The 14,250-nt window shown below is 43.2% G+C and overlaps 1 protein-coding gene and 1 long non-coding RNA gene across 15 annotated transcripts in view; both read right to left on the reverse strand.

Moving 5' to 3' along the window:
• LOC118972456 (uncharacterized) overlaps positions 1–3,942 on the reverse strand; it is a 423,078-nt gene extending 419,136 nt beyond the window's left edge. For all 13 annotated transcript variants that reach the window (XR_012120645.1, XR_012120649.1, XR_012120648.1 and 10 more), the window contains exon 1: positions 3,494–3,942. Coding sequence is in view for 8 of the 13 variants with exons in the window: in XM_073211607.1 (XP_073067708.1) it covers positions 3,494–3,554 (61 nt within the window). In the remaining 5 variants the exon portion in view is untranslated. The remainder of the gene's footprint in view (positions 1–3,493) is intronic.
• Positions 3,943–12,199: 8,257 nt separating this feature from the next.
• The window catches only part of LOC118972442 (uncharacterized), a 100,726-nt gene continuing 98,675 nt past the window's right edge, over positions 12,200–14,250 (reverse strand). For both annotated transcript variants that reach the window (XR_005061421.2, XR_012120903.1), the window contains one exon: positions 12,200–13,320. This is a non-coding gene — a long non-coding RNA (uncharacterized lncRNA). The remainder of the gene's footprint in view (positions 13,321–14,250) is intronic.

Below are 14,250 nucleotides of genomic sequence, written 5' to 3' on the forward strand. Positions count from 1 at the left end.
TGCCTGGAACACCCAGAGATGCGGAGGACTGTGCAGCAGCAGCTAGAGGTTCCCAATGAGACCAGCCAGCCCCACGGCCACGCATTGGAAGCAATCCCTCAAATGGCTTAGTGAACGGCTTCATTAACCACCATTTATCTAATTTTAGGAGGACAATAAAGATGAGATAGGGCTGAATAGAATTGAAAGGAACTGAATTGACATGGTGAGCCCCTAGGAAGCCTTACAGGGAGGTGTCCTGGCCACCCACGGGTTCTGTGCAAGGGTCCTGCCCTTGCTGAAGGCACCAGAAACCATCAGAATCAATCAGGCCCATAAACAAGTCTCATGAGGATGATTAATCCTTGCTGTGAGGATGCCAGGGTGTGAATGAGGTGCCAGCAACTCTCTAGTCAACTCTAATAGTTAACCATCCAGGGCAACGGGGGCTCTGGCACATGCTGCCCAGCCAGGCAGAGTGGGAAATGTTGGCAAGGTGGCTGCTAGGGGCAGGCGTGTCTGGGCACAAAGATGTCAGCTTAGCCTACTCACGTTCTTCTTGGACAACCATTAGTCTTGCTGAAAGTATCTGGCTGCTCCCTGTTGTGCTAACTCCTCTTTCTATTGTCATAATTCGCCAAGGAGAGGAGAAGCAAAGTTGATTTCTGACCTTTTCTGGGAAAACTAAAGCAAGGTTCTGGTCATTTTCAGGGACTGACGGTAGCCTCATCCATCCATTCAACCAGCGCCTATTTATGGCCGCCTCCTATGTGCTAAGTGCTAGATGGAAAGTGATGGATAATAGAGATTTGGTAGTTTATTCTCTATTTGGAGAGAAAGACAGTAAACAAGTAAATATATACATCATAACTAGGTGCAGTAAGTGTTTCGAAGAAAAGGAACATAGTGCTCTGATAGGAAATCGCAAACAACATGGTAACAGCTTAGTCAGAGAAAGCCTTTCAGGAGAAACTGAGTCCTGAAAAAAAAGGAAGATCCAGCCATGAGTAGCTAGCAAAGACTGATGCAGGTAGAGGGAATAGCAGGAGAAACCCCCAGGGCTCTGAGAGCCCGACGGGAGAAGCTACCAAGAGGCTGAGCCAGATGTGCACAGCTGAGGGGCACACAGACTGGCCTGAGGGAAATAGAAAGGAAATTCACTTGAGGCCTTCTTTTAGCTCTCTCTTCTCATAGGTTTTGGGGTCTGCATGGACTGCTGTGACTTATGTAGGAACCCCTCCATCACGTGGCACAGAGGAATCCAAAACCCAGGGCCAGCTCATGGCACGCGTGCATGGACAGGCTGCTGTGCTGGCCAAGCTGCGCTCATGGAACGTCCTTCCTACATGAGCCAGAGGAAGAACCTGGGGCTGAACCAACCCGGCTGAGGCCTCAGGGAATAGGATTTTCTCTCTGCACCTTGCCACCCACACCAGCCAGCTACACGGGTTCAAAATGGCATCTGAAGGGCGTTCACACTTCTCTAGAGCAAATGCTCACAGCCAGGTAGGCCACTAGCAGAGGCACACCCACTCACAGCTGCCTTAGGTGAGAGGTTTAGGATAGGAAATTGGTTCAACAGCCAGAGAGTTTACTATTGGTCACAAGTTCACGTAAGAAAAATCTATGATTCCTAATAAAAACAGCCATCCAGACAGGGAGAGGATATTCTTTTCACAACGGATGAGACTCATCTTTGGGGTCTGGCAGCCTGCAGACATTGTGCTCACCACTTCCTTTGCAGTCCAAGGTTGCTAACAGGAGAGATTAATTTCATTGCCGTGATTATCTGCTAAGTAGATATCCTCCAGCACTGCATGTATGTTCCATTTTGTTCTGTTAGAAATAAATAAATCCCCTGAAGGATAATATAATCTGGCCAACATGCCACCTATGTGGTAACTTCAGGCCAATAGGATCTGACCTACCCGAAAAAGTGTCTAGGAAGGCCTTTCTGGAAGGGGAGGCAGGAGGAGGAACCTCACAAACCCTGAATCACAAACACGGTGTCTTCAGCGTTTACTGAAAAAGCACTGATGATCTGGCAAAATTTGGACGTGAATTCAAAGTTACTCACGTATCTAGCCTGAGCCCAGTCTAACCTCAGCTCAGAGCTTTCAGTTCTAGCTGATTCAGGTTTTGTTGCAGGAGACAAGATTCCTAACATAACCAAGCTGCATACTCTTCCCCACTCCATGTGCTCACAAATAAGGGTTAAAGCCAGCCAAAATTACATGGAAGCTCTCGGTGACTGGGTCAGAGCAGACTTGGTCCAGGGTATATTTCCAAATCGTCTGAGGCTACACATTTGTTTATCTATATTTAGGAGTTGGTTCTGCATAAAGAGACCTTCTGTCAATATTTCTGTATCTGTCAAGGATTCCCTGACTTCTACCACCTATGTGTGTGTGTGAATGTGTGTCTGTGTTTAATATAAAAACCTTCCTACCCATGTCCAGCAGTGATGAGGCTGTGATGCATGCATCTTTCATCCATAAAAGCCTCCAAACAGACTCAGGCAGAAATTTAACAAATGTTAGGCTTGGTCCCCCTGAGGTGGTGAGAATACGATTTTTTCAAAAATGTGAAGAGCAGCACACTTTCCACAAAGCAATAACATACCCTGAACACACTGGCATTTGCAACTTTTCAAGCCCCAAAGTCTCTTCTCTGTAATTCTAGACAGGAATATAATGGAGGAGCTGGAGGCCTCCAGCAGCTAACAGAAAGGTGTTGACCTCCTAATGCCTTCCCACCGTGACAGGCACGATGGAGGAGTCCGATGCATAAGGCAAGGCTTGAATCCACCCTTTGTGCCCACAGCCACATTAACTGGGCTCACAAAAAAGCTGCCTCAGTAAAAACATGTAGATCAAAGATTCATTCTGTCATGTTTTGAGATACTGCAAGTTATCCTCACTTACCTAACCATACTTAACTCGGGAGACTGGGATGGGGTGATGGGGAAGGAGGTGATGGGCAGCTGAAATGGCTGAAAGCTTTGATTAACTTTTATGTTTGAGCGCATTCCTTGGTAAGGACTGCCAAGACAAGGGCAAGTCTGTTATTTTTCCCTCTCCCTCAAGAAATAGTTCTTAGTGAGTCCCTTGCACTCATTCATTCACTCAACAAACATTCATTACATGCCAGTCCTGAGCATGAATAGGACAGGGTATATAATGTCAAAACAGGGAAACTGGCCAGAGTGGTTTTCAAGCAGCCCCCAGAGTTCTTTACTTCTAACATTTCTACAAGTCAGCCTCCCTAAACCAACACAAAGTTGGGACATCACCCCTCAGGGAGGAACTGTACCATCCTCCTAACTCTGCACGATCAGCAAAACGCACACACCAAGAGGAGATGGTATTTCATCACTCTGTGCAAAGCATCCTGAGGCTTCAGATTGTCTCTTCCACTGCCTTGGAAGAGGGGTGCTGCCCAGCCCGACCACTGTTCATCCAGTCCAGCCCCATCCCACCCTTATTCTCCCCCTAAACAGGCTCTTGCCACTCACCTTTGTGTATCCATTCCATGTTTCCAAGCCTTCCTGCGATAAGCTGCATGTCCAATTGCATTTCCCCTTTTCTGCAAAAAATTAAGTATACAGTGATTGTGACATGTTCTGAAGAGGCTTGCTTTACAAGAAAAACACAAACTCAGCCCCACAGGGAGATCAGAGTGAGTCACTCAGGGCTCTTAGCTTTGGCCTTTTGGTCTGTAAATTCAGGTACTGCGGCATCCCACTCAGCCCAGGTGGCCCAAAAAGGGCCTGAGAGGGTCACTCCCTGAACATTAGATTACACAGAAGCGTTAGCCAAACAAGGTCAAACTGAATCCCATGAATCCCTTGCTTTTTGTTGTTATAATCTGAGAAAATGCCCAAACACTGACTGGATGAAGAGTAAAGTCTATGGTGCCTCATTTGACCGTCATAGGAAAGTAAACAACTCCTAGAGAAATTGAGAGAACATGAGAGAGGGAAAAAAGAAACAAAAGTAAACACTGGCAGATCTCATCATCCTTAATATAACACAAAAACTCGTGACACTAACATCAACCCAATGGCACATGGCTCAATAGAAAGTTTGGAATTTGAGTGAGTAATGAGCTAGAATTGCCATCATCAGTCTGGGAAGTGACTGTAGGGATGGGGAGCAAGTTTCCAACACATTCGTTAGTGATAAAGCAAAAGCAAAATGACAGTTTGTGAAGCTGGGCCCCACCAGAGAATAAGGCTTTGATGCTGAGACTCTGCCAGGACCCTGCTTTCTTCTTTAAGTCCTAGCAAAAGCAGCCCTCCTCCATGAAGCCCTCAAGGACTTCATCCAACCACTTCCGAATTCCTTGAACCCTTAATTTCACATCTCACCACGTGGAACTTTCTCAGGTTTTCTTTGGCATCATTCTCTAGTTGTTTTGGTGTGTTCACCTCTGAGTTTTGGACAAAGCCCACTGGCAAGACAGGGGGTAAATGTACTCAGCCTCATCTAAGTAAAACCTCATCCTCTAGACACACACAGGCTGCTTAGTAGCCGGTGGACAAGGTGAATTTTCTCATACATGTTTGTCCCAACAGAGAAGGTTTGCTCCTTTGGTAGGAAAGCAAGAAAAGTTATTTATGCCAGAAGTTTACGTCAGAGGTTCTAATCATATATATATGTAGGGGCTGCTGTCAGTACCCCCTCACTGCCAGTTTTTCTCTAAAGCCTATCCTTGGGCAATTCCATCACTGTCTCTGGCTGCCTTTCATCTTCATTCATGTCACCCCAAATCTGTAGCTCGATCCTGACCTTCACCCTCAGCTTTAGTTTTTTAACTGCCCATTTGATGTCTTCATCCTCCATCCTGTTAAGCTCAAAAACTAAACCAAACTCAGTGCGGCCTTTTTTTCTTTCTTTGGCATGTCATACTCATGATAATGGCTCTGTTACCCTTTGGGATTTTCACATTGACTTCAGAACCCCCTTTTATACCTCCCTCTCTGAGGCTGCCTCCCAAGGCCTACCATGTTCTAAAGCCTGTGCGTGAGCCGTTCTCCAGCCAACGCCCACCTTTCCGATCCCTCAGTCACTGAGGCCGCAGCCGTTAGAACCGTCTCCCCTCGCCCCGTTTCCCTCACCCTCCTCCCTGAGCCCATCCAGCGCACCTACTATCACAGCACCCATCAGATCCCTACTCTGCCCACCACCACCAACAGTCTCTTCTCCACTGCGACGTGTCCAAGTCCTATCCACCCTTCACATCCCACATGGTACCTTCCCCATGGAGCGCCGTCTGTTCCGGAGAAAGTAATCTGTTTTCTAAACCCCTCAGGCATGTGACTTTTCTCTTGAATTATATCTATTGAATTGCAATTATAAAATTATAATATCTACTTGACATCATAATTTCTGTGCCTTTTTATCTTCCCTTTTATGCCAAAGTCCATGAGAACAAGAATTAGATGTGCTTCACCTTTTATCCCCAGTTCAATTAGTTAATTAATTAATTCACCAATGAATAAAATTCAAGTAAGGTTTAACCTGAGGCATACTCCTTGCCTGGATGCTGTTGTTTGATGCCCAGAAGTTTTTCCTGTAACCCTACCAACCACTTCACCCCATGCTCGTGGTCTGTAGGCAAGGCCGGGAGAGCTGGGGGCAGTCATGCCCAGGCCTTAATGCAATCCTTAATCCTGTAGGATCCCAGATGCCATGGCAGGCCAGCCAGGCTCAGCTGAAGGACTTTGCCCTCGTGGAATTGTGGCAGAGAGATTCCTGTGAGGCATGACCTGCATTCCTTCCCTGCCCTCTGTCTTCACCTTCATAATTAGCACACTTTTCCCACATGGGCCTAATGCTGTACTTCATTTCACCCCGTCTTTCACATCCCTGGCAGCTATGGCTTTGAGTTTGCCCTGTTTCTTGACTCAAGAAACAAAGAAATGTGCTAAAACTGTGTCCACATGTAATTATTTTCTGTAAGGGAATACAAAGGATCCGCCTAAGGCAGAGTGTCTGGAGGAGGCATTTCTCATTCCTGTCGACCGCTCCATCATAGAGCAAACATGCGGAGGTTTGGAAGAAGAGAGAATCTGAGCTTCTCCTTGGGTTATTTTTTTCTCATCTCTCTCTCTTTTTTCCCCAGCTGCGGCATTTCCTGGTTTGAATCCTAGGCCTCAAAACCCAGTCATTATTGGAATGATGGGTTCAGTCAGAAGAAAAGCCTCTGCTGAGGAAGCTCCCAGAACACTGAAATAAGGGAGCAGGGCTGCAGCCCTAGCCCGGCGGCTGGGCAAGCTGAGCCCACTCCGCAGCCCTGTCCATGCCTCCTTTCACTGAGCACCCACTTCATTCAGCAAATGTTAATCAAGCACTTACCATGTAGCTTCTCTGTGGTTACTGGGAACAGTACAGAATGATATTCAAAATAGCCAAGAATGAGTAAGACATAGTCACGGTATGAGCATCAGGCAGAGAGCTGGGGCAGGTTTTGAAGGACTCTGCTGTGCCAGGACTTAGTATTTTTATTGTTAGATTATGGGGGTAGGGTCAGAGCTTTCAGGTAGTGATCAGAACAGCTCAAGTGGCAGAAGGGGCACTCGGGGGCTCCAGGGGTCCATTATTTGCCTACTGGTATGAAATTGTTTCAGCAGTTTAATACCTGGTAGGGTTATACAGGGGTAAGCCAGCTGAATCTGAGTCTTTGATATAATAATGTACTAAATTGAGCTCACAGATCCCACAGTTCAATGCAGGAGAGACAGTGCTGTGGTCTGAATGTTTGCATCCTCCCAAAATGTATATGCTGAAATTCTAACACCCCAAAGTGCTGGCATTGGGGGGAGCATGTATTAGGTAGTAGGTAGGGCCTTTGGGAGATGATTAGATCATGAGAGTAGAGCCCTCTTAGAGGGGATCAGTGCTTTTATAAAAGAGACCTACAGAGCCCCCCAGTCCCTTCTAGCATGTGAGGACATAGAGAGAAGGGTTCACCCAGGCAGAGGGTCCTATCTAGAACCTGACTTTGCTGGCACCCTGATCTTGGACTTCCAGCTTCCAGAACCATGAGCAATAAATGTTTGTTGTTCATAATCAACCCAGACTGTGGTATTTTGTTATGGTAACTCAATAAACTCAGACAGACAGTAATCAAATAATCATACAAAAACATAAGATCTCATCTGGTCTGTAGGAAAGTCCAGGAGAGCTGGGGGCAGCTATGCCCGGGCCTTAATGCAATCCTTAACCCTGTAGGATCTCCAAATGCCATGGCGGGCCAGCCAAAATTACCAAATATAAAACTGTGGCTGTAAGTAACATTACAACAATAGGTACCAATGCAAGGAGAGTTGCAGTATTAGAACTGGACCCTTTCAGATTGATCAGAGAAAGCTTCCTTGAGGAAGTAAGGTTTCAACTAAGATATGAAAAATGAATAGGAGTTAACAAGTCAACAGGGGATTAAAGAGCATTCTGAATAGAGAGAACAACATGTGCAAACCTCCTGCAGAAGGGAGAGCTAGAAGAAGGCGGATGTGGCTACAGGAGAAGAGAAATCTGAAAGAAAAGAGGAAGATATCTGGGGGCCAATGTGGGGCCCCCAGTTCTGTCTGTCCGAGGGCAACGAAATGTCATTAAGTGATTTAAAGCCATGTGGTAGCAATAGCAGATTAACATTTTGGAGAGAAAATGCTGACTGCTGTGGCCATGCTGCACCTGGAGTAGGAGGCTTGGTGGCAGACAGACACTTCACTGGTTGACACCAACAACCCCTGTGATATAATGAGTTATAAGAAATATATATTTGGTCATTCAGATGACCAAAATATACTTCTCAGATATGTTTGGTCTTCATCCACAGCACCCGAAATTCAGAGCCCAAAGTGAAATGGAAGTCTTGTTATGTTAATGGCGAGTTTTTTGGACCCTGCCGAAGGGTCGGGGTTGGTTGCCAGGGGGATCAACGCTGTGATTAGAGGTCAGGAACTCTCAGCCCCAGCCCCTGGGAAGGGAGAGAGTAGAGGGACTGGGAGTTGAATTAGCCAATGGCCAATGACTTAGTCAATTATGGCTATGCAATGAAGCTCTCTTAAAAACCCAGGAAAAGAGCACATTGTTCTCTTTTACATACTGCTTCCCTGAAAGAACTCACCCACCTGGGGAACCAGAACACTTCCACATGCCACAGAGCCAGGCTCAAAGCTCTATGAGCACGGAAACTCCTTTATTTGGGACCTTGCCCTATGCATCTCTTCATCTGGCTGTTAACTTGTATCCTTTAGAGTATCCCTTATTACATTGGTAAACTAAGTGTTTTCCTGAGTTCTGTGAGTCACTCTAGCAAATTAATTGAACCTAAGGGGGAGGTATGAGAACCTCCAGTCTGTAGCCGGTAAGTCAGAAGCACAGATAACAGCCTGGGGCCTGGGACCAGCATTTGGAGTGGGGAGTGGAGGATAGTCCTGTAGGATGGAGCCCTTAACCTGGGAAATCTGGTGCTTCCTCCAGGCAGATAGCGTCAGAATTACATTGAGTTCTTAGACACCCTAATGGTGTTGAAAATTGCTTGGTGTCACGTGTGGGAAACCCCCTCCTACACACACACGTTGGAATTGGGTCTGGGAACCCCTAAGATCCTATATATGCAGTGTTACTCAGGGCTCTGGTCTCTCATCCTGTAAAGAAAGGATTCCTCCCCATAAGGCAAGGTTTGACAGATGTCTCATGTCAGTGAAATAAAGTGTTGATACAGTGAAAAAAAAAAGCACACAATAGTTAAGAATTACATGCTCTCAACTTTATCCTTAATATTATAGACTGTAATTTATTTAGCACAAACTCTGAGAGCCAATTACCTAACTAAACATTGCCATCTATTGCCTCCTTAATGTTCAGAAGGACTCAGCAAGATGGGCATTATCTAATTTACAAATAAGGGCATCGACATTTTTCAGAGAGTTATTTACCAAGGAATCAACAGCCCAAGCCTTTCTGACTCCTATCCTTTGGCTTTTAACCCAGTAATAGTTATGGTTATTAAATGTGAACATGTGACACGTTCCCTAATGGGTGCTAGGCCTTAGGTACTTACTAAAATGCTGTCTTGCCCAGGAGGAATACAGTCTAATAGGGGAGGGGGCCACACACATGCAGATGCATGTACACAACTCCGTATAACACAATGTGATGTGGGCTTTGAGGGCACACATTAAAACCTGACATAGTATTTTTCTTCATGAAAGAGCAGTGGTTTTTCTATAGTTAGCAATACATTCAGCCCAACGTCCCTATGAAGAAGGCATGGGTAGTAGTTGACTGCTAACTTTATGAAGTGACTTCTACATGCCAGGTATTGTGCTAAGGGCTTTAAATATATTAATATAATGTAATCCTCAAAGCAACTTCACCAGGAAGCTACCAGTATCGTCCACACTTTACAGATGGAGAAATTGAGGCTCACATTGATCAAGAAAAAACCCCAGGATCACAAATAGGAACCAAGAGAGGAAAATAACTTGCTAAGGGAGAGAAAACTCATGCCAAAGATCACTACTTTAAATTGACATGAAACTGGAGATATGTTCTGAGATGGAAAACCAACCCTGTGCTGATGCGAGACACAGTATGTTCAGACTAACCCTAAACACTCAACCACAGGAGTCTGACTGCAAAACAGGTTAGCTTTCCAGAGCCAGGCTCTACAGGCAAACTGTCCCTGCGTCTTGGAGCTGTTTTGACATTAAAATGTGAAAGTTCTTAAAATAAGAGTGGGGGTAGAGGATCCAAGGAATGCTAAAATAATTTGTGGCAAGCAGAGAAAGTTAAATATTCATTAAGGGGTTTTCATTTCAAATGATCGTTTTACCATATCAATGTCTAAACTGGGGAGCTGGGAGAAGAGGATGACATTTTAACTTAATCCTTTTCCTGAATTTGCCACAGAGAATGCACAGCAGAGGGTTCAAAGTTCCTGTGCAAGCTGAGGTCTGTGGATGCTGAGGCCCTACGGAGGCGCCCCTGGCTGCTCATCTCTGTGCCAGGGCCAAGCCAGCTTTGCCAAGAATTGCCCTGCCAACCTCTGCTGTCTATAGCACATACTTAAGGACCCTATGAATTCATTCTCTCCAGAGGCAAAGCTTTGTCCTGGACTGAATCTTCATTATTTCACCTTCAAATCCAAAAAACTCCAAAATCTTAGGAAATATCTCAAGTCCAACTCAGCAAATCTCCATAATTTAAGATACATAAATCTCCTGACATATAAGTTGAGATTCCCAAATGTCGGGAGTGTCTGTGTGTCCAGGGAGCAGTCTGGAGTGAATGCCCTCTGCTCGGGCTGTGGATCGCCCTTGCTAGCAAGAGCTGTCAGCTCCCTTGGGCAGGGGGTGCTGGTAGCCTCAGTGCTGAAACAAATGCTCTCATTTCACTGCCTTCAAAGGTGACTTTCTGCTGGTTTCCCAGGAGAACACAACAGGCTCAAGGCTTGCCTGCCCTCAAATTAATTTACCCTTTCATATATTTAACCATTAGTTCTTCAATATTCTTTGAACACTAATGTGCCAAGGATGGAGCCAAACACACTGATAATATATTGGTCAACATGCAGTTGCCAGAATTTTAGCCTTCAGAATTACTTACTCTGTCATCATTATTGCATCTCTACATGTTACACAGTGGGAAGCTGATTAGGATATATTATGTTAGCCTCAGTTGACATATTAGTGCCCTGGAAGCACTCACTGGTGGGCCACTTGCAGTGAGAAAGAACACCTGCAGAAAAGCTTTTTAAGAACAAGAGACAGAGACAACCTCAATAGTGCAGAACAGGTCAAGACAGGCCAGACCCCACTAAACCCAGGAAAGGTAAGGGACACCTGGGGCCACTGTCACCTGGAAAGTGGTATCACCAAATCCAGGATGGGAAAAGAGAAATGTGGAAGAGCTGGAAAACCTCAGAAAATAAAATACATATACCCCTGAAATTTCACTGAAGAGGGTAGGCCATATCCCTCCTTCACTCAAAAGCAACAGCTATGGAATGATAGGGCATCATATGGGTCACTGGAGACTACAAAATGCCAAAAGAGTTAGCTTCTCACACAGAGAGGTCTCACCACAAAGGGGCCCACCCACCAGACCCACAAAAACAAACATGAATTACCAGAGAAGTGATTCTTTAAAGTCATCTCTCAAGATTTAACAATTTTATTTTCCTTCTTGCCTCCAATTCCCCCTGCTGCCCTTTCCACCCCACCCCACACATACACCCTTGTAATCCATTCTCCACATAACTCCAAATAACTCCTAGTGCTGCAGATATTTGTAAAACATCTGCTTGGAAACCTGTCAGCAAGGGTAGTTCTCAAACTGCTGTTCAAGAGCCACTGATGGAAACTTGAGCCTCCATATGTACTAAAGTAGAATTTCTGGAGGTACTGCCTTAGAATCTGCCTATTAAACCCACATTAGAGTAATTTTAATTCACTCCAGTTTGAAAAGTAGCCCATGAATAGAAAAGTTGATTAACAGGGCTGTATGCCCTTCACATGGACCTTAGCCTAACTTTCTAACCTCATCTGAAACCATTATAATACTCCCGCTATATGTCTTGGTAACACACAGTCCCTGAACAAGCTAGAAATTTTCACTCTTCTATGCTATTTTTCATGCAAATACCTCTGCCCAGGATTCTTTCTGTTAAATGCTTACATGTGCATATAAACACATGCACACATACTACCCTCTTGGAAAATTCTGATTCATCTATCAAAGCCCAGAACAGATGTCTTATTATCTTCTCCTGGACCCCTTCAATGCCTGGTAAAATGCACTGTTCTCATTGTGTTTCCACAGCACTGTATATGTTCTACTTGGCTTCACTAATCCCATTGTATTACAGTATGAAATTTACATTAAGTGGCTGCCCTCCCCATATACACACACACACACACATGCATATACTTCTTGAGGTTCTCAAGGATACAGACTGTATCTTATTCATCTCTAAACACCATGTGCCCAACACTTAGTGAGTACTCTGCAAATCTCATATTATACTCAAATTGTACAGAAGCATGTAACCTCTTTCCTCACATCAGCCTATTTTTAAAAAATATTTACTTCTTCCTCCTATTATTGGAGATGGGTTCTTAGTCTTGTCGTGGGAAAGAATTCAAGAATGCATGCAAAAAATGGTTGAACTTCAAGAATTTTATTGGAAAATAAAAGTTTAAAGAAAAGTGAAAGTACATGACCGAGAGTTGAGCTTGGGCAGACGCAGAGGGAGTCCCGATGAGGAAACAATAGGGAGACTTGCACATAAAGGGAGATGAATAGTCACTTAGTGGGGATAGGTTTCAAAGGCTTCTTGGACTTTGATCTTGCTCCACCCTGATGTCAGGCAGGGGAGTTTTGGGCTATATTCGATTCTCATCAGAACTATCATGTTGCAGGAAGGTGTGATTTTTTTCTATGTCACTGAGTGTATAGTGTATTTTGGAGTGAAGTTTGGTCAACTTCTCCTCATGTGGGAACTCCCCACATCCCAAGTGATGTTTCTGATGCTCTTCTGTTTTTCTCATATTTCAAATTCCAGATTTTTGTTTCAGACATATAGAAATGCAACTAATTTTTGTATGTTGACCTTGTATTCAGTAAATTGCTAATTATGTCAGTGAATTTTAAGATTAATTTTAATAGTTTACCTTTATAGTCTTTAAATCCTTTCTACACACAAATAATACTGGTTTATTTCTTTTCCAATTCATATGCTTTTATTTTTCTTGACTTTTTCACCAGTGACTTCTAGTACAAAGTTGAATTGAAACAATGATAATGGATGTCATTGTTTCATTCCCTATGCTAGGTAGGATACCTTTTAATATTTCTCAGTTAATAATGGTATTTCTCCTATTTTTAAATGCTAAGAGTTTTTTTTTAGTTTAGCCATGAATGCATGTTGAATTTTATCAAATATTTTCATTTTGACATAATCATATGGTTTTTCTCCTTTAAAATGCTTATGCGGTAACTTAAATCAGTTTTCAAATATTAAGCCAACCTTGCATTCTTAGAGTAAGTTCAAGTTGGTCATGACATAAAATCATTTTCATATGCCACTGGATTCATTTTACTAATATTCTATTTATCATTTTTATATCCATGACTATCAGGGAAGTTAGCCTGTAAATATTTTTCTTACAGTTTCTTTGTCAAGTTGTGATACTACATTTTGCTGGACTCATAGAAAAGGTTGATAAGTGTTCTTCCTTTTCTACTCTGGAAAGTTTGTGATCCAATCCTCTTCATTTTAGCCAGAAATAGATGTTCCTCTCCTTTTCTTCTCTCATATACACCTTACCTTTAAAGAGAGAACATATAGAGCTATAAGAGGGTAAGGTGGCTGAGATAATACCAACTTCAAGGACCTGAACACCCAAAAAACTTGACTTAGTAATATGTGTACCAGCTTTGTGTTATAAGTCCCACATACATATTATTTGTGTGTGAATATACTTTATCCTTTACATTAGTATGTGAACAGACTTGAAATATGATTTTATTACAAATATTCTCATATAGCATTACCAGCTTATAACCTCCTTTGACCAGTATACATATGCTTGAGTTATATGAGATACACACACAGTATTTAATCTTACTCTATTATATTCAAAAAGACCTCCAGCATAGATTAACGGTATTCTGACTATATGTAGAATTGCTTTATGCTTAGGGTCCAAGAACTCATTTCAGAAATGCAGGCTAATATTCAGTTTTTAATTGGAATTTACTTTTTCGGATATTGTTGCCATTGTTAATTTTCTTGGTAAACATGTTCTCTTCTATTAAGCAAAGTTTAGAATATAGTCATTCACAGCAATGAATAAGTGACCAATAAATACATGGAATTTATTAATAAATGAATAATGACTGGGAAGTTACTTATACTCTAAAATAAGAGTCATGGCAATCTACAGTCTATGGGTCAAATGCACACTCACTCTCTGATTGTTGAAATGTATACTGGACCCCGCCATACTCATTCACTTATGTTTATACTTTTTCAGAGTTGAATGTCTTCTGCTTTTGGAGTTGAATAGTTGTAACAGAGACTATATGGCCCCTACAAACCTGAAATATTTACTATCAGGTCCTTTATAGGAAAAATCTGCCAGTCTCTGATCTAAAACACAATATTTACTAAATAATTAGAGAGTAGCCAGTATGTATCCCCCCACCCCTGGGAGGTCTATGCAAATGAATCTTTTTCAGTTTACTGCTGAAAGAA

Source organism: Manis javanica, chromosome 8 (genome assembly GCF_040802235.1).
Source record: "Manis javanica isolate MJ-LG chromosome 8, MJ_LKY, whole genome shotgun sequence".
NCBI classification, from domain to species: domain Eukaryota; kingdom Metazoa; phylum Chordata; class Mammalia; order Pholidota; family Manidae; genus Manis; species Manis javanica.